The 20921-nt window shown below is 40.4% G+C and overlaps 1 protein-coding gene across 2 annotated transcripts in view; it reads right to left on the minus strand.

Moving 5' to 3' along the window:
* The window catches only part of EPB41L4A (erythrocyte membrane protein band 4.1 like 4A), a 232472-nt gene that overhangs the window by 124246 nt on the left and 87305 nt on the right, over positions 1-20921 (minus strand). For both annotated transcript variants that reach the window (XM_045566141.1, XM_045566139.1), the window contains exon 2: positions 12446-12550. In XM_045566141.1, coding sequence (XP_045422097.1) covers positions 12446-12550 — 105 coding nt within the window. The remainder of the gene's footprint in view (positions 1-12445; positions 12551-20921) is intronic.

A 20921-nucleotide genomic window follows, 5' to 3' on the forward strand; every position in this document is an offset into this window, starting at 1 on the left:
CAACTGTTCCTTCCTTTAGTCTAGTTTTGGTTAAAAAAAAAAAAAAAGAAAGAAAGAAAGAGTAGGTGCCACTGATGAAAAATCATTTTCTATACAAGATAGAATTCTGTCCTTCACCTCTCTAAACCTGGAAAACAAATTTATTAAAGCTGTAGGATAAAATATTTTATTATACAGGACCCATGGAAGACATACTCATGCCTATTGTGATCAACCACTTGAGGGAAAAGGGAAAAAAAAAACTATAAAATGATTAAGTTCAAGATGTGTCATGGAGTTGATTCCAGACAAATATAGGTCCTTCAAGAGCAATTTTAAAACCACGTCAAAATCAACACATGCAACAAAGAAACTGAGAACCAATGAAAGCATGCTCTGCCTTTCCCAGGCATGACAGTGAGGAAAGCATGCAACAAAGTGACTCTGTGGGTCCCCTATGGGAGGCTCCCCTCTCAGTACTTCCAAGGGTTCTTTCAAGCATGTCAGCTCCTGAATTCTCATGATGTATCATATGACTGTGCTCAGGAGAGATCAGACCCACTCTGAACAGAAAATGTTCCAGAAAAACAACATCTCTCTTTCTTATTAGACACTGTTCAACTATAGAGAAACAGAAAAATCTATTCTTTTATTAAAAGTACTGTTTATAATAAGCTAATTTTTTAAAATTATGGGATCTACAACCATACAGCTATAGGTGACACTGCCTGGACTCAGATCCTCATAGAAAATACCTCCTTCTATTACACACTGTACTACCCTACCTCTCAGTATGCAGGAATATTCTAAACAGTACCTGGTAGCTGCCAGCACATTGAAAATATCCTAGATCTGTAATTCCTTATAATCCCATAAATTTCCAACTTAATTTCCTAACATCTCAGTAAAGATTTTTCTTCTTTTTTTTTTTAAATATAGGTAAAATCCGGTTTAAATGAACAATAGGAGAGGCCTTTCATAAGAGAAGCAAGGTGATAAATTCAAAGAACTGCAGGACAGGAGGGAGCAGACACACATGCAAAGCAGGGCGGGGGAGGAGCTCTCCTCAAGGCCTCACCTCCCGCTGGCCTGCCCACACCATCCAGGGGAGAGTTCCTCCACTTGGTACCATTACAGATCCCCTGCTTCACAGCAACAGAGGTGGGAACAAAGGGGTGAATAGGATTCAATCCAATAGGATTCAGGAGCTTCCAATCAAATTGTATTATTTAACAGGGAAACACAACATCCACAGTATTTGCAATTTGTGATAGGAGAAAGCCCAAGGTATTTCTAGCGGGTGGAGGAAAGCTTTGGGAAGGAGGAGACATCAGAGAGACTATACCGTGTGATCAGGAAGAACAGGATTTAACCAAGTTAAAATGAAGGGAGGGATGAAAACAACAAGGGTGTTCAGGCAGGGGAAGCACTGTGCACAACACCCCGAGACACCGTGGTGCAGGTGAGGAGCTGCAGGTAGTTCAGCACCTGAAGGATGCGTTGGGGCGGGGAACTGAGAGTCACATTGCAAGAAAAGGAGCTCGAGAGTAACCAAGGGCTGCATATCTTGAAGGACCTTGCAAACCATGTTTAGGAGTGTGGATTTTCCCTTAAAATTTCATTAAAAAACTTTAAGCCAGGCTGGGCATGGTGGCTCACGCCTGTAATCCTAGCACTCTGGGAGGCCGAGGCAGGTGGATCGCTCGAGGTCAGGAGTTCGAGACCAGCCTCAGCAAAAGCGAGACCCCGTCTCTACTAAAAATAGAAAGAAATTATCTGGCCAACTAAAATATATATATAGAAAAAATTAGCCGGGCATGGTGGCTCATGCCTGTAGTCCCAGCTACTCGGGAGGCTGAGGCAGGAGGATCGCTTAAGCCCAGGAGTTTGAGGTTGCTGTGAGCTAGGCTGATGCCACAACACTCACTCTAGCCCGGGCAACAAAGTGAGACTCTGTCTCAAAAAAAAAAACAAAAACAAACAAAAAAAAAAACTGTAAGCCGTAGAGGAGACATCAGTAAAGTTGCCTTTCTAAAAGAAAACTGCAACTGCACTGGGGAAAACATTGAAGGGAATAAGACCAAAGACAGGAAGGCCAGGCAAAAGCTCTTACAGAAAGCCAAGCTAATCTTCTGGCACCTGGACTAAAAATCAGAGATGGAGACTGATTTAGCAGGTGACCATGAGTCCTGTTTACACCAGTTGTCCCAGCTAGTTATTTAACAGTGACCCCCTTTTCACTCTCAAAGTATCCTGGACTGGATGGTGGATTATATGGTCACTCTAGGTATTAAGGAGTAGAATGACAGAACTTGGTGACTGGTTAGCTTTGACGAAGGTGAGACCATGTAGCCAGGAATGACACTCAAGATTCTAGCTTGAGCAATCAGGTGGACGGTGGTGGCATTCACTAAGCTATTCCAACAAAGGTGCAGCCACTGAGGGATGCTGCAGTGAAGACTTCCCAAGGGATACACGGGCAACAGATAGTTTTAAGGGACTTAATTCCCAGATCCTCAGCATCCATCCACACTCTCATTCTATGCCTGATCAACCTAAAAACAGACCTGAAATTAAGGTGGCATGTAAGGTCTCCTTTCCCACTGCACTCCCCTTTCAAAATTCTCCTTTCCGGATTTACTGTAAAAAGGCACCTTTCACCCAAGTCAGGCCGCTATAGCACATTGCCCCAGGGTATGAAAACTCCCCGGAGAAACAGCAAGACTTTTTAAATTCTGGTGTTAGCAAAGTTGCCTTTAATAAAGACACCATAAATCAGAGGAAAGGGTTTTTATGTCTTTCCCTACATTATACAGATTTCTGGGAAGGACTAGGCAAAGTTTTATAAGTACGGTTTGGCCCACAGTTAGGTGGTTTTGAAATGAGATATATCACAGAGTAAGGCACACAGGGAGTGATGATTTTTGTTTAATGATCTTGCAACTTCCATCCTCCAGCTATTGTCAAAATACGCATGACTCATGAGGAGGAGACCCGTAAGAATAAAACAAAGTCTCGGTAAGACTTAACTGAGGGCAAACCTGCCTCACCTAGGTGACAAAATGCTGTGCCTTATCTGTCTATCCATCTTAGGAATAGAATTCCAAGTGAAATGCTTTTCACAGAACACAAGTTAACATTTTCATTTAAACTGACAAATGACAGGAAGCAAGCTAGTTTGGATGAGAGGTTTAATGACTGGTTTTGCCAAAGAGTTATATGTTGGACACCTTCCACGAGCTGCATGAACTAAATCTGCAGCTACAAGATTCTGATGAAAACATAAAGTACTTAATTAGATAAAAGCATTTTATCAAAAATCTTATATTGGCAAATATCGGCTGAAAGTAATAATTTTTTGGCTGTCTTCCAGGTATATTAGATTGTAACAAGTGCCTCTAAGAAAAAAGCATACTTAATAAGTCTTGGTAAAGCATTAATACATTTACCAAAAATTATGAAGTTGAATTACTACAAAGATTGAGTAACAAATTTTAAGTCAGGCGGTTTTTTTTTTTTTTTTTTTAAAGAGGGGAGTGTTGACGCTGGTTCAGTTTCCATTTTTGTTTTGTTTTGGAGACAGAGTCTCATTCTGTCTCCCCAGGTACAGTGCAGTGGCATTATGATAACTCACTGCAACCTCAAACTCCTGGACTACAGAACTACACGATGCCTGGCTAATTTTTTTATTTTTAGTAGAGTCGAGGTCTCACTCTTGCTCAGGCTGGTCTTGAACTCCTGAGCTCAAACTATCCGCCTGCCTCAGCCTCCCAGAGTGCTAGAATTATAGGCATGAGCCAAGGCACCTAGCCAGTCAGGTGGTTTTGTATGCATTGCTTTCAACTAAATTGAAGAACCTAATTAAGTGATCTGAGAAGCACTACTCTCAGATATAAACAGTAGAGTTGGAAGGGAAGATGATGACTGCTTTGTGTTTGAGGTACCTGAGAGATACCAAAAATAATTTTAGATGAAGGATCACTATGTGATTTTTTTTGCCATATAATGCAGAAAGAGTTCAAGGAATTGAGTAATCTTCCTTTAGCTAAACTCCTTCCTTTCCTATCTATTTAAATAAATAAGGCTACTCAGTACTCATAACTATAAAAACAAAAAATAGGAATAATATTATTGCTGAGCCTTATCTCACTCCAAAAATATAATCATCGAGGAGTACCTGGACTAATTAAGACAAAGCCCCATTCCTTAAGAGATGCATTTCCAATACATGCTTACTTTTTTCATTTAATATTTATAAAAATGAGTGTTTTGTAGTTTTAACTAACTGATGATAACCATGGCTGTAATAACTACTCTCAAGGCTCAATAACAATTAGAGCCTTAAGGTCTCAGGAAATAAACTCAAAAGTCCAATTTGTATGTATGATGTTATATATGAATATATTTTGTCAGTAAAAATATAAGAAACTTTTATAGAGAAAATAGAATAGAAATATAAGTTGAAGGCCATAAAAAATAAAGAAAATTTCTGACTTCTAAGAAAGAGCTTGTTCATTATTTTTTTAAAGACAGATGAAGGCCTGCTTGGTGGCTCACGCCTGTAATCCTAGCACTCTGGGAGGCCGAGGCGGGCGGATAGTTTGAGTTCAGGAGTTTGAGACCTGAGCAAGAGCGAGACCCCCATCTCTACTAAAAACAGAATGAAATTATATGGACAGCTAAAAATATATATAGAAAAATTAGCCGGGCATGGTGGCGCATGCCTGTAAGTCCCAGCTACTCGGGAGGCTGAGGCAGGAGGATTGCTTGAGCCCAGGAGTTTGAGGTTGCTGTGAGCTAGGCTGACGCCACGGCAATCTAGTCCGGGCAACAGAGTGAGACTCTGTCTCAAAAAAAAAAAAAAAAGAAGAAAGACAGATGAAGAATACAAAATTGCTATGATATACAGATTCACTGGGTACATTTAAGAGTAATATGACAATTCAATTTTACAATGTCAATATTAATGAGAAACCAAAGATTTGCATGTGTTAAAACTTATAAAATTTTTATTCTCAAGCTAAAATTATACACAAGTACAACATGGTTTTTTAAAAAATTCTTTAAAAAAATCACTGCTCTTAAGAACATTTTTAAAAAGCACAGATTTGGAGAGGAAGATGATGACTTCAGTTTTGAATACATTGCCTTCGAAGTACCTGCAGGGCATCCACGTGGTGAAGAGGAGCTAACACACGCTGAGCACACAGTTTAAAGCACCATTCTGGGTATTTTATACAGATTCCTTCAATCCTCACTATCACCCTGTGAAGCTACTAGTATTGCTACTATCCCCACTTCATAAACAGCGGGACCGAGGAATAGAAAAGTTGGGAAGACTCAATGCCACGCAGCTCTCCCTGGTAGTTGAGCACGGTCTGAATGCAGAGAGTCTAGATCCAGAGCCTGTATTCTTTACACAGTGCGATGTCTCTTGAGATATCTGGGTTGAGGATATCAATTTGAGGGTCATTAGTCTTTTGATAGTAATTTAAACCATGGAACACATGGGATTACCCAGGAACACATATTCATCGGCAGGAAAATGAGAGCTTCCGTGCTGCGGGGCCCTACACACGTGCTTCTGGCATTCCCTTCCAGGGCCCTGGACTCTTGCAAAGCCACCATTGTTGTTTCCCAGTTACCCTTCACGTGTTGTCGTCAGTACCCCCCACGCTGCCACACTGCTTACGGTGTTCTTCATAAAGTCAAGGGCTATCCAAGATGACCTTTCTGTTTCTTCATCTTTTCCCTCCATTCCTCCACCAGATGCTTGAAGACAGCTCAGACAGTAAACATTCCCATTTGTAATAACAGCATGACAATCTTCAGTCTTCCTTTCTTTGCAGCAGGACCCACATGATCACTTACACACATTTTATCAGTCATCATGGGTGTGTGCCAGGACACGCAATCCCAGAAGGTGCAGGAGGAGCGCCATTACTCATGGTGGAGAGTGCAGATGTGAGCCTGCCTGCTGCTGCTCACAATGCATGAGGATCAGGGCATTTGGGGGCATTGCGGAGAATACAAAAACACACACAGGGTAGTTTATATTTTTTAAAGAAATTATTTCAGAGACAAATAGTACCAGAAGAGGTAGCATTAAATGTGTGCGCCTATACAGAGAGCATAAGGAAATCTAGGACGAAATCCTGGTGAATACCAACATTTTATAGACTAGGCAGAGGAATGGTGATAATAAAGAAGACTGCATAGGAACAGCTAGAAGAAAACCGGAAAAGAGGAAAACAAGGAGAATGTGGTGTCATAAGGACAAAAGGAGAAAGAAGACTTCAAGGAGCAGCAAGGCATCAGCATCGATGCAGCAGAAAGGCTACGTAAGAAGGGCCAAGTGTCTCTTGGATTGAGCAATGGGGTGGTGCGATGGGGAGCAAAGCTGAACAGTGAGAAGTTTAGGAATGCAGGGGATTTTGGAAGTGGAGGCAAAGAACTTCAACAAGGTTTTCTGGAGTTTAGGTGTGATGCAGAGGGACCCAACTACGGCAGTAGACAAAGGAGGGCATGGGTATAGGGGAAAGGAGGTTTAAATGCGGGAGACCTGAACTCCCCTGAATAGAGAGGGGAAGTTAGAGATACAGAAGAGAAGAAGCGAGAGGTGGTAAGATCCAGGTCAGAGGCAGTGGTGATGTGTGCCTGGGGGTGGGCTAGTCAAGAAGGTGGGAAGTCTCTGACTGCTTTGATTGACATGGTGAAGCCAAGGAAGAGTTCACTGGGGAAGAAGATATTTATGTGCTGCCTTTATCTGTGTGCTTCCTGTTTTCCCCTTTCTGGGACTTCTGAGGCAAAAAGGGGAGCCAATCCAGCAGCCTGATTCTCAAAGCCATGTTGATTTCCATACTCTGAATAAAGCTCTAATTATATATAACTTCTGCCTTTGAAGGAACAATTTGTAAAGGAGCCTCGGGTGCTAATGGTAAAATAAGATACGATTATAATTTCTGGAAGTGCTCTGTAAATTGAACCAAAGCGCTGATGTGAGAGACCTACATCCTGGCAGTCTGGACCGTCTGGATCAAGAACAAAGCTGGACGGCACAAGTCAGAGTAGGACAGAAAAACAGGCTCTGTGCCCCGGCCAAGTGCTTTCCCTTTTAAAACTAATTTTAAAACCAGAAGCAGGATTGAGAAATCACATTCATTTCTTAATATTGCCTTCAATATCAACAAAACTCATCCTCAAAAATCTCAAAAGGTGTTTAAGAATCTAGAGTTTGATCTGTCTTCTTTTTCTCCAGACCGTTTCCTTCTTCCCCCATTCCACTTTTTAGAAAATGTACATCATCACCAATATTTTCTCCCATTCTAGTTTCAACAGGAAAGGCCTTTTACATGTTTAACACTTTATAATCTACAAAGAGTTTTCATGCATTCTGATTTGTTCCTACAACATTCCTGAAAGTTGAGGAGAAAAAGAATTTTATTCTCAATTTAGAGATAAGGATATCAAGGTTCAAATTAAATGACTTGACCATGCATTAGCAGCCATAGGACTCAAACCTATCTTGTAACTCCAAAGGCAGCTATCTGTTCCACCAAATCACAACTCATTTATAATAACTTCTGCAAGCCCAAAAGATGGTTCAAGTTCTTGTCAACCTCAGAGTAATTTCAAATTCACCAATTCTTTAAAGTGAAGAAGTCTGTGCTGCTGCAGTTTCAAGTCTCCACCTATCACTGTAATAGATCTTGCCATCCCTCTCCCATAAGGAACCTAAATACTTCTGAAGCAGCAACTAATATTGCCCATAAACATCTGAGGATGCACGTGCAGCTCTAATCACAACGAAATCCTAAGCATCCGCAGCAGAGGATGTATGATATTATTACTCAGGGAAAGTAACAGTGTTTCAGGTTTCTGCCTAATGTGAAGAACCCAAACAAGAAAGCCCTCATATTCCCACTGAGCAAACAAGAATAAAATTCTTCACACTCTATCTCCAAGTATTAGTTTCCTTTCATTGCTGTAATAAATTACCATAAACTTGGTGATTTAAAGCAGTTGAAATTTATTATCTTACAGTTCTGGAGATCAGAAGTCCAAAATGGATCTCACGGGGCTAAAATCAAAGTGTTGGCAGAGCTGAGTTCATTCTGGAGGCTCTAGGAGAGACTCTGTTTCCTTGCCTTTTCCAGCTTCCAGGGGCTGCCTGAACTCCTTGGCTTAAGGCCCGCTTCCAATAATTGCACCACTCCACCCTCTGCTCCCACTATTGCATCTTCTCTCTGACTTCCCCTCTTTCACATATGAGGACACTTGTGATTACATTGGTCTCATCTGCCTAATCCAGGGTAATCTCCCCATCTCTAGATGCTTAACTTAATCAAATCTGTGAAGTCCCTCTTGCCATGTAAGGTGTCACATTCACAAGTGCCAGGCATTAGGCTGCAGCACGTAGAGAGAGCCGGTGTCCATTCAAAGCAAAGACACACCCAGCAGAGCTGCGGGGCCACATGAGAACAAGATGTTCCTGCAGAGGCAGCAGCTAAACTGGTGATAGGCAGTCCTACGACACACTGGGGGGAGCAAACTTCTCTAGAAGTGCTGCCCTTCTGCATTCATGGTCAGTATTTTAAGGGAATATTAAATATTTAAAACTAGTAAGTGACAGGATCATTAGACAAATCCAGGTCTGACTCCTGAGTGCATTCTTATAATCCCTATGAAAGACTGTCTTATACACACCTCAAATCGAGGCTGGGAGTTTTCTGTAAATTGAACCAAGGTCCTGACACAAGACACCTACATCCTTACACAGACCAGTCTGAATCAAGAATGATCCTGGATAGCACAAGGCAAACAGAACAGAAAACAGGCTCTATGCCCAGGCCAAGTGCTTTCCCTTTGTCTTTATGCAAAGGAACTACAAGTGTGCAAACCTTGTGGTGCACCATTAAGAAGTCAGTTTTTTATTATTTAATTTTAGCAGAGACACGGTCTCCCTATGTTGCCCAGGCTGGTCTCAAACTCCTGGCCTCAAGCAATCCTCCCACCTGAGCCTCCCTTTTGGCCACCACACCTGGCCAAGAAGTTGGCTTCTATAAGAGACTGAGTTAATGTGTGCAGCTTTCATTCCACTGTGTTAATTCAGTCTCAATAAACACATCCTGGTGAAGAACTGTGTTTATTTCTTAGAGGTTCTTTTACAGAACCTACCTGAGAACCAAAGTTAAGAAATGAAGGTTCCAAGAATGTTCCAAATCAAGTCAGATGCACTCCTCAGAGCTGCGGTCCCCAACTCCCAGGTGGCGGATCAGCACCAGTCAGTGGCCTGTTAGGAAGCAGGCTGCACAGCAGGAGGCGAGCGGCGGGCCAGCAAGTGAAGCTTCATCTGCATTTGCAGCCGCTCCCCATGGCCTGTATCACCGCATCCGCTCCACCTCCTGTCAGATCAGCAGCAGCATCAGATTCTCGTAGTAGCAGGATCCCCACTGCCCTGTAAACTGCGCATGCGAGGGATCTCGGTTGCGGCTCCTTATGAGAGTCTAATGCCTGATGATCTGAGCTGGAGCTGAGGCAGTGATGCTAGCGCTGGGGAGTGGCTACAAATACAGATTATCACTAGCAGAGAGGTTTGACTGCACAATAAATGCAATGCACTTGAATCATCCTGAAACCATCCCCCCCACCCCTGGTGGAAAAATTGTCTTCCATGAAACCAGTTCCTGGTGCCAAAAAGGTTGGGGACTGCTGCCTTAGAGAGAAGTTTGCCTCAACAAGGTCTATTTCTGTCTAGTTGTAACTCTTTACACATGGGTAACACCTGAATCAATGCATTTGTTACACAAACTTCCCAGGACTTGGTTTCATGAAATGTATAGCTATTAATAACATTTGTGCCTTTTTAAAAATATGTGCTGTTCCAGGCAGTAGATTCCCTTTCCCCTGAGTTCCTGAGACACAGAACACTCTCACACATGGCCTGCACATACCAGGCACTCATTAAGTACCTGCTGAATGACCACAGGAACACGCAAATGCATGAAGGCGCAAATAAGCCCTCTGACCACAAGATCAATCTGAGATGTTTACTTATTGAAAAATGCCATTTAACTCCTCTCTCAACAAATATTAAGTATGTAAATTGCATAGAAAAAGAATTCTTTAGTACCCTAAGTCTGCAAAACCCTTTTCATCAGGATATCACAGTGGTTGAAAGGTGCTGAGACGTGCTGACTTGGGTTCGAATTCTGATAGTAACACGTGCTGGCTATGTGACCTTGGGAAAAGTGCTTAACCCTCTCAGCTGGTGTTTCTTCATCTCTACGGCATGATAGTATTTACCTTGTAGGGTTGTTCTGAGCATGTGATAACGCATCAAGAATGTTTATAGTTCCCAATGCACTGACGATGATGATGATGGGGGTGGGGGGCGCTGTCGCTCTTATGAATGATGAGTTCCAGGCTTCTCCGTTCGCCTGGTGCTCCAGGGCAGACAATAAGTTCCCTGCCACGTGGGGCCCATCCATCCTGGAAACACGTTCATCAGGCATGTTGCTCTCCAGCTCTCTGGGGCAGCTGCCTATCTTCTCATGCAACTCACTAATCTGTGAGATGGGCACAAAGCCCTCGCCGACACTTTTTTACCTTCTGCCACTGCCAGTCCCACTCACATGCTCATATTTTGCTTGTTGATCACAGCTGCTGACTAGCAGTGCTGCAGGCTGCCCAGCCTGTTCCCTCCCCAGCCCCAGCCAGAGTTCCAGCATGGCCCGAAAGTATGATCCATGGCTAACGCAGAGAGGGGGAAAGGAGGGAAAGCCTAGGGCTTTCCACTGGGAGCCATCTCTTCTTTCCTGGTCATCTTTCTTCACCTTTACCTGCAGCTCCACCTTCTTTTTGACCACCTAAGAGGTCAACCTTATTCTCACCGCCTCCCACAATTAAAAGGAATCAGGCAATACATTTGAACATGCAAAAACTAGGCAATGTTTACAAACCATCTGTTTTATCTGAGTTTACTGGCAAGAAATAACACAAACTCAGAGGGCAAAGAATACTTTTTTCATTTACACACCTGATGTTCTTACCACATCAAAACAATATGACTTAAGAGTTTGCCTTTTTAATTTCATTTTCTCCTAAAACCTGAATTATAAACACTAGCACAAATGTCAAACCTTAGAAGGTAAGACTAGAAAAACATTGGCCTTAATATAAACCCTACAGAACTTTCAATAAACTATCAATAGTAACTGCTAGTTCTTTTGCAACAATAGGGGCCACTGTTTTGAAATTCTCTTGCTTTTCACATATTCTTTTCTTATCTAAGTAAAAAAGAAAGAATGAGAGAAAGAGACAGATAAGGTCTATATAACTTTAGCAAGAGAGTCGATGTTTCCAGGCAAGGTCTGACATACTAGATAGTATCAGGAAACCGCAGTTTTCTCTGCTAGAAAAAAATGTCATTTCAAAAATAAGAATGTAATGCAAGATGTCTTCTATAACCTTCAATTTAATCTTTCAGTATAGATTTACAGTTCTGCTATATTTACTTGTGGCCTGTACAAGATCACCACCATCAATAGCGTTCCTTTTGCCTCTTTTTTTCATCCTAGGACATCCCTGGGACCAAGGCACAAAAACACCACTTAGAAAATCGTATCACTGAACGCACCCCAAATGACCCCATGGAGGCCAGGAGAACTGATTAAGGAAGAAGAAATCTTTATTTCAACAGCAATTGAATAGAGGAAAAATAAAAAGCAAGTCAGATAGGCTATTTTTAAGGTAAGCATGAGCACTTTGCATAATGAGGCTGTATCTATCTGAGGTTAAGATCTTCCTTAGACTAAACCAAAAGTCTCATTAATGAGTATCCTTTCATCCTGCAAAACCGTCACCTCCAAAGTCTTTCCACTGTGGTGAATTTCTTAATAACTCTCTTCTGAGTTAACCCTTGTGAATAATTGACATCAGAACCAAAAGCCAGGTTTGCCTTTATTGCTCTTATGCCATCAAGCTCATGAATGAAAATTTCTACTTATTTTGTAACAGCTCATTCCACAATTAAAACTTAGATAGGAGATAGGCACTATTTTTTTAATGCTATATGTATTTCTTCTCTTTAACCATTTCCTTTCTTAAAAAGCAATAATATCACTTCACGAGCCTAGCCACTTGTCTCCTAACACACACTGAGCGACTTAGTAAGTCCTCCTAACAGCACAAATGGAAAGCACTCACTAGAATATGGCTGCAAAACCAGAAACCACGTAAGCCCTCTGCAAAGAGAACTATATGCTCCTAGAAGCCATGAACCCAGCAACTCTACCGACTTTTGGCAGAAGAGAAAAACTGCAAAGGAATTATGAGGGGAAAACAAGTCTGGGGTTTCCAAAGTCATTTTCACTTACAAAGAAGCACCTAAAACCACATTAGGAAAGCCCAGAGATAGAGCAAAATTTATAACCAGAAAAATGTAACAAAAAGTCATTGCACTCACCGTCTGATGGCTTCTGTCGCAGTAACGCAGCCCAAAATAATCTATCTCCACAAGGTTTATGTGACGAAATACATGGTCAAGGACAACGGAACCTTTCGTTGACTTCTGCAAAAATAATTCACATTTCTTTTTTAACAAGGTGTCTTGTCTTTCTCAGTGGGACACAATCATGGTTCTCATCTTTTACTAGCTTTGCTCACGATGGAGCAATTTTATTAGACCATGGTACCCTCTTTAAGCTTCACCTCAATTACGAAGAAAAATGTGATTTAAGGGAAAGTGTATTTAAAAAATTGCTTTGGAAAATAATTTTTAAATTGCAGTCAGTTTTAGATATAAGCTTCTTTTCTTCTGGGATTATAAATTATCTTCAAGACAAAATTCTTTTAATAAAGATAATCTTTTATATGAAGAGCATCTAATAAATACGGCAAAAAACACTCTGGTTAAAAAAATCCCACAATTCTGTCATTTTAAAAAGCAACTTTCACCTACAGCATTAGTCTCACAGACTAATACAAAAGATACATAAAATTAAAATAACAGTTGAGGCTTTTATTTTCAATCCTCAAATAATAAACCCATAGATTAAAGCTGCTAAAGCTAATGTCCTGAAAAACCCTTGTGAAGGTATTTTACTTTATCTATTTCGCATAAGCACAGACTTAAAGAAAACATTTCTCTTGGCTTCTTTTTAAATGTTGATACCTATCTAAAAAGCTAATCTCTCTTCTCCCCTCCTACTACAGATTCTTATCATCTAACATATTAAATATCAATTATTCTCACATGTAAGACACAATCAGCAAGCTCCACTCCACATACCACATTAATCTTGAAAATAACCCATTTCGATAGTGCAGGTACAGATAAAGACTCTTCCTTTCTTCTGTACCATCATTAGCAGGTATAACAGGGTAGAAAAACAAGTTCCCAAGAAGTCACACTGTGGTAATGAAGTAGGGCTTTTGTTCAGTTGCAACTTCTCTCAGAAAATCACCAGTATGAGCTTATCCATGTATGGATACTGCATTGCTTTTAGAATACTGCACTGTTTTGGAAAAGGGATTGTTAACATAAGGCAAATGTTTTGATTAAATGCATTATAAGGGAGATACGAATTGATAAAAGTACACAATGGGAGAAAACAGTTCTTGTTACAAATCCCATAGGTATTTTGTCTTCCTCTAAATTACTTTGGTTAAATTTAATTGGTTCCTTTTTCAAAATCCATTAAATATTTATAAGCAAAAAGCCCTTCCACGACGGATCTTTAGGTTGTTGGGCATTTTCTGCTATAATTACAATGCCACATCCAATAGACGTCTCTTTGTGCTCACGTACCTGTGTCTTTCTCTGGAGCAAAAATCTAGAAGTGAAATTCCTCATGTGCAGGATATATATACTTATAATTACAGAGGGCACTGCCAAAAAGACCATTACAATTCATTCAATGAAAGTATATGTTTCCCCACATCCTTGCCAACATTTGGATTGAGCAAATTTCTTACAATCTGATTGAGCAAAAAAAAGGGGGGGATGGGAGGGTGGCAGGGAGAAAAAGGAATTGTTTTAATTTACATTTTCCTGACACTAATAAAAGAAAACACTCTTTCATGCGCTTACCAGCCAATCGCATTTCCTAGCATTTGGGTTAGGCATCCTCCAACCCAAAGTTTATGAGTAAATTCTCCTAAGTACTCCTAATACTTGCACAATTTTACTTAGTATATTTAGCTCTTCATTCCATCTGGAAATTATTTTTATGCTTTGTTCCCAAATGGATAGACAACTGTACCACTATTTACCAAAAAGGCCATCATTTCCCTTTCGATTTGAAACACCTTTATCATCTACTAATGAACCCCCTTTCTATCACATGGATCACTCCAGGACCAATACACCCCAGATTTAATGAATTTAGTTTAATATAATTTGTTTGATATTCATCTTTCTTTTTCAAAATTGTCTTTGCCAATTCTTAGACATTTTTCTCTACTCAAGGAAGTTTAGAGCCAGCTGTTAATTTAACAAACAATTCCATTGCAAATTTAACTGGAATTGAATTGACAGACTCCTGTGATTATGTTATGTTACATGGCACAGTTGACTTTAAGATAGGGAGATTACTGAAGTGGGCCTAATGACATGGGCTCTACAAAGCAAAGCACTTTCTCCAACAGAACGGAAGGCAGAAGGAAAGTCAAATATATTCAAACCATGAGAAGGGCTCTGCAGGTCCTTGTCACTTGAAAGATGGAGGGGCCATCTGAGAAGAATGGGAAGAGCCTCAAGGAGCTCAGGGCAGCCGCAGCCCCCAGCTGACAGCCAGCAAGGAACTAGAAACCTCAGTCTTACCACAAGGATGGGATGCTGCTAACAACTGAAAGAGACTGGATGCAGATTCTTCCCCAGAGTCTTCAGGTAAGAGCCCAGCTGACTAACACCTTGACTTCAGCCTTGTGGGACCCTGAGCAGAGAACCTAGCTGTATGATCCTGGACCTCTGATCTACAGAACTGCGAGATAATAAATGGGGGTATGTTTAAGCCACTATGTTTGTGGTAATTTGTTACACAGCAGTAGAAAACTAATACGGGCTCATTCTTACGTATTTTGGTTTTATTGTTATATTATACACATATATTGGAAAGCAACTAATTTTCTCCATCGATCTTACTCCTAGCCATCTTGCTAAACTCTTTCTTACTCCTAGCCATCTTACTAAACTCTTTTCAAATAGTTTGTTTGTGGAGACTTCTTAGATAATCACATTTTCTACAAATAAGTGTTCCAGTCCTTCCTTGTCAAAATGCTGTCCCCATTTACTTCTATTTTCTTACTGCACTGGCTGGAACCTCAATAAAAGGATAACTGGTAGTTGTGAGAACATGCATCCTTTTCTTCTTCCTGCTTTTAATGGAATTGCATCTAAAATTTTACCACTAAGTATAATTGGTACTGCATGACCCTGATATACCCTTTATCAAACAGAAAGTTCCTTCTATTCTGCCTTATTTGGTCTTTTTTATTCTGTTTTGGTTTTTAATCAAGAATGAGTGATAATTTTATCAACTTTTTGGTAATCAGATGATTATATGATGTTTTTACTTTCATGTATCAATGACATTAAAAAAGTTTCTAATATCAAATATTCTGGATAGAGAAGTGCCCATTTTAGTTCATTTTGTTCTGGGTATGTATCAAATCCTCTCCCTATTTGGAGAGAATCCCCTACTGTGTGGGTCTTGGTGGAGGCAGGAACCAGACTCCCAAACACCTGACAGCTAGACCACAGGCACATGACCTGGTTTCAGCCAAGGCCTTTGACTTCTGAGCTAGTGATACAAAGGAGAAGGAAGAGTTTAGGATTAATTCATGACAGTGGCTCCCAATAGCAAGGGGATGCCCAACAGCAGAGGCACTCAGAGGTGAAATCAGAGTGACCAATTTCTGAGCCAAATTTTCTAGCATTCTTGAGATACTCGATAGGAACAGCCAGGCAATCCACCACCGACCTCCCTACTCCTCCCCCGGGAGCAGTGAATATGTATGTTTGGCCCAAGAGCCGTGCCCCCATGTCTCAAGTAAAAAGCCTGAGTAACAGTATAGAAAATTGGGTCCAACAGTATATTAAAAATATCATCATGAATACAAAAATTTTTTGTAAGTGCATCTTCGATGTAAGTACATCAGGCAAGGGTTCTTAAAGCAAATTCTAGCTAATGCAACTATGAAAAGAATTTATCAAAGACACTGGGTGTGTTGCAGGCTCTATAGACATCACCCTGATGGTTACCTAGGGTTCCTCTGATCCCCATATTTCCATAGCCACTAAGCTTGGAATACTCAATCCATCCCTACCACCTTTCACAGTTCTCCCACCCATGTTTTGAGCTATGGTTTCTACCTTCAATTGTTTCTCATTTGCCTTTCATGAATTTCTCTTATAATTTCTGGCCCACTAAGATCACATTTTCTTATTTTCCAGGCTATTGAAGAAAATGCACACACATCTTTCCTGTCACTTCAAAATACTTCTGGAATGCTGGCACATGAAGCTAGTCTTCCATCTTGATCTAATCTCCCTTAAGGGTCCCTTCTCCTATCCAGGCACAGACAGGAAAAGATGGAATAATTAAAGCAGGTAAAGCCCCACAACTCCACCTAATTCTTCTGTCCCAAACAGGTAAATGAGAAGTGGTTTGTGAACAAAAGAGGAAAGAACAATGCCTGAAATTATGGCAATAAAATGGTACAATTTTTTAAAATATGTAAATCAAGGCTATCTTTACGCAAACTATGAATACTTTTATGGCTCTATGCCCACTAGAAATGTTAGGGTTTTTTTCATACGTATAATCTATAATATTTATAAAGCATAAAAAGTATCTAATATTGTACTGATGAAGAATATACACAAAAGCAAGCTTAGAAAACCAGTGTAGTTTGGAGAGTACATGGAAATTGCAAACATTTCATGTAGAGGAAGAAATCACCAAATTTGGAAACTTTCCAAAACTATCACTCCAAAACTACCAGAACATAGACTGTCAATCTCTGTGACAGTTTTGCATTTATATAGATTGTGGTGCTGAAAATACTTTATAAATATTATCCTTTAGGTTGGAGGGGGCGGCAAAAAAATATATATATATATATATTATCCTTTAGCATATTTTGCTATCCTCTATGAAGAAACCACAAGGAAAGCAACCAATGTTATGCAATGAATCCAGTGCTGACCTAAAAAAAAAAACAATGTGATGGCTCATGATTCCCTCCACCGGTTTCTGTACAGCGCAGGTGTGTCCACACAAGCACCTGGAGCAGGGCCAGGCGAGTCTCAGAAATGCTGTATTTCTGTTACCACTTCAAGCAAACACGCACGTGAAAACCTCTTAATTTCTCATCTGTCATACTGTTGTATGACGAGACTCAGAAAGCATGGATGCCAGTGGTTAAATTGCTACTAGGGTGGGGGTGTACATCCCAGCTCACATTTCTGCCAGTCCTGCCCTAACTGACCTCTTCCAATACCCCCCCAATTTGTATTTCATTTGTGTTATTCTGTCAGTTGCTTCCTTCTGTCCTTCTGTCCTTTTACTTGTGGATAATTTCATCCTCCATGTGGGTTCTTCACGGAGATTGCCTCTTGGCCTATATTTTGCAGTTCAGGTATAAAGTCTTCAGGTTCATAAGAAATCATCTTTGAATAAAGAAATTAGGAACTGATAGAGAACTAACATGAGAATCAAAGTAGAAACTAAAGTATATTAGGCCAGGAAGGTGCCAGTTCCAGGATTTCTTATGGAAAAAAAGGACAAGTACCACAAGGATATTATGAAACGTATGATTTCATTCATTCAAATACCTGAGTGCCTGTTACATGCCAGCAAATGATTACTCCCTAGAAGATGGAAAGTAGACTAACAAATGCTATAAGAGAGGAAGATGCATCCAGAATACCATACAAAGTGCTATCATAGGGGAAGTCTTTGACCCGCCTATTAGAACCCTAGAGAAGCCCCAGGGCTCTGGAGTGACTAAGAAAGTCCTAAAAGGTGGTCTCTGGAAAGTGAGACAGGGAGAGACATGGTTTTCATAAGAAACTCTTTTGTGCCTTTGACTAGGTACCAGGCACACGTATCACCAGCACAAAAGTATGTTTAGAAAGAAAACGCATACTAAGTAGAAATTAGTCATCACCCTTTTTTTGCTCATAGAGGCAGCTGTTTGGTGGATTTGGTACATACACCAAGAGGTGTTAAGCAAGGAAATGAATAGAGAAGACAGGAATATGGTGGTGAGCTGTCAATTTGTTGACCACGTTTACACATAAACAAATTCACACTCTCCATCCCCCCCAAAAGTTAAACTTTGTAACTTTTTACTCTGAATTCTTCCTGAGCCCTGGGAGCAGGAGGCTCTATCACAGACCATTATACACCAGTGTGGAGGCTACACGCCCCCAGTCCTCAACACACTGAACCAAGAGCTTTATTTCTAAGTTAGATGGTTAGTTTCACTTGAAATTTAAGGAAAATCTGATGCTTAACTTTACTTTTTCCAGTATTTGTCAAAGGAAAGATAGGAATGTGATTGTATTTAATATTCTTTTTTCTGACAATTTCTAGAAGAAATCTCTGCTAAAGTGGGAAATGTATTAAGATGCCACAACATAAGATAACTACAACTTAAGCACTTAACAACATGACCAAGAATTTTCTGAAATAGGTGAGTAAATTAAAATTTTGTCTTAGATAATGGACCTCCATTAATGAGACTTTTGAGAGAGCCAGTTGAATAACACCACAAATATCAGGAAAGGCTTTCTTCCCATTTCAGGTTTCATGAAGTCTCGCTGGGTCTTGGCCTGATATACGGTTCCCTCATCTGGAATATCTTTACTGCTCTTGGTCATGGGCGGAACCCCACTTACCCTTCAAAATCCAGTTCAAATGCCACCTTCTCTATAAAGTCTATCCTTATCCTCCAAACTCATTATGACCTCATCCTCCATTGAACCTACAAAGCTGCTTATTTTTGCCTATCTCTGAGACTTACACACTATTTCACTTTCATGAGGGCCATTTATTAGTTCTTTTGACTTGTCTATTAATACTAATGTTTAGACATTTGGAAAGCAGGTGCTGAGTATCACACACCACTTCCTTTCTATGCAATCCAATAATTTACACCTAGGAAGAACTCTCAAAGGTCTACTGAATTAATACTAAGGGCCAATAAGCAAGGAAGAGAGATACAATACTGAAAACATGGTGGCCTATGAATTAAACCTCTCTTCCTATCTCTTATAAGGATTTCCATTTTTCCTGACTAATCAGTCTTACAAAAGTAAAGAGAAAAATGGATGGATTCATTTATCTTGTTATTATCAGCAGATCCAAAGCTATTTGGTATACTTTTAAAAATATACATCTGTTTCAGTGATATAATTCCAATAGACTCAATATATTCTAGAGACAGCATAAGGAATAAATATCTTATATTTGAAATTTACAAGATACCAAAAAAGAAAGGGGACCTGATATTAGATTTTTATTAATAAAACTTTTTTAAAGGTGTCCAGTTTTCCTTATGCAATAAGTCTGATAGGAATTTGATTTTCCATCATCAAGCAAAGACTGGATATGAAACAATAAAAATAAAGCGTGATTTTTTATAACTATTCAGAAAAACTTCATTTCAATGTAACAACATATTAATTTACTTTTAAAGTGAGAGTAAATAAATGCCTATAGCATATTTCTGGACTGTGAATTACATGCCACTTAACTCTCAGCAAACAGAGGTAGATTACTTTCATTACTGACACACTAGCAACATTCTAAAAAGAACAGAGCTATAAAAAACTTATAATCTTAGAGAAAGACTCCAAAGCAGGACAAGTTTATTTGAAAATACCATCAATGCAGCTTTCAACCAGAACAAAGAATACTTCGAATGAGTAATAACACCTTTGCAGATTAACATGACGTTACAAACCAGAAAGGCAGGTTTCTGCCAGCTGCACAGAATGATAACTATTACATTTGAAACAAACAGCTTACTCCTTCACAAAGGGGAAATGAACCCTGCAAAAACTTCTTGTGGTGCCTTTAAAAATTCACTACATCTTTTGAACATAATATATGCCAAGTTCTCTGGGAAAGCATCAGTTGTGCTAAACTTTTAGCCTAGGGCCGCTAGGGTAAGGCAAAGCAGGGGCACGGAGGAGCAGCTCCTCCGGCACAGGCAGATGCCCCTTCACAGGGCACAACTGTCAGCCACCACCGAACGGTTTCTAAGAGTTTCCCTCCCTCTCCACATGAGAAACAGGAAAGAAAACCCTCATTTCGTCATTAAAAAATGAGTAAAATGTGTTTTTCAAGGTATTATTTATACTTTTCACATACAAAGTTTGTTCACACTGATGCACTTTTCTCAGACTTTCCTGTTTCAGCGATCTACTGCTGTGTAGCCAAGCACTTCAAAACATAGAGGCTTAAAGCAACAACAGTTTGCTCATGATTCTAAAATGTGGCCAGGGCTCAGAAGGGACAGCTAGTGTTGGCCAGAGCAGCTCACCTGGGCTTGAGAACCCAGGATGGCTTCACTCACACAGTGACACCTCACCTGGGGTGGCTGGCGCTTGGCTGGGCCCCTCTCCCTCTCTGCATAGTCTCTCACCCTCTCAGGTCACACACTCTACAGCAAGGCAGTCTGGCCTCATGACAGGGTGACTGAGGGCTCCCAGAGACCAAGAGCAGAAATTGTCTCGTTTCCGAAGACCCGGGCCAGGCCAGCATCACTCTTGGCCACACTCCATTGGTCAAAGCAAGACACTGGGTCCACCCAGATGGAAAGGGAATGGAAACAGTGTCCACCTCTTGCTAGGAGGCCTGGCAGACTCACAGGTGGCCATCCTTGTAGACAATCTACCACATCTTGCTTTTTTCCCCTCTCTTAACCTG

This window comes from Lemur catta, chromosome 12 (genome assembly GCF_020740605.2).
Source record: "Lemur catta isolate mLemCat1 chromosome 12, mLemCat1.pri, whole genome shotgun sequence".
Classification (NCBI taxonomy): domain Eukaryota; kingdom Metazoa; phylum Chordata; class Mammalia; order Primates; family Lemuridae; genus Lemur; species Lemur catta.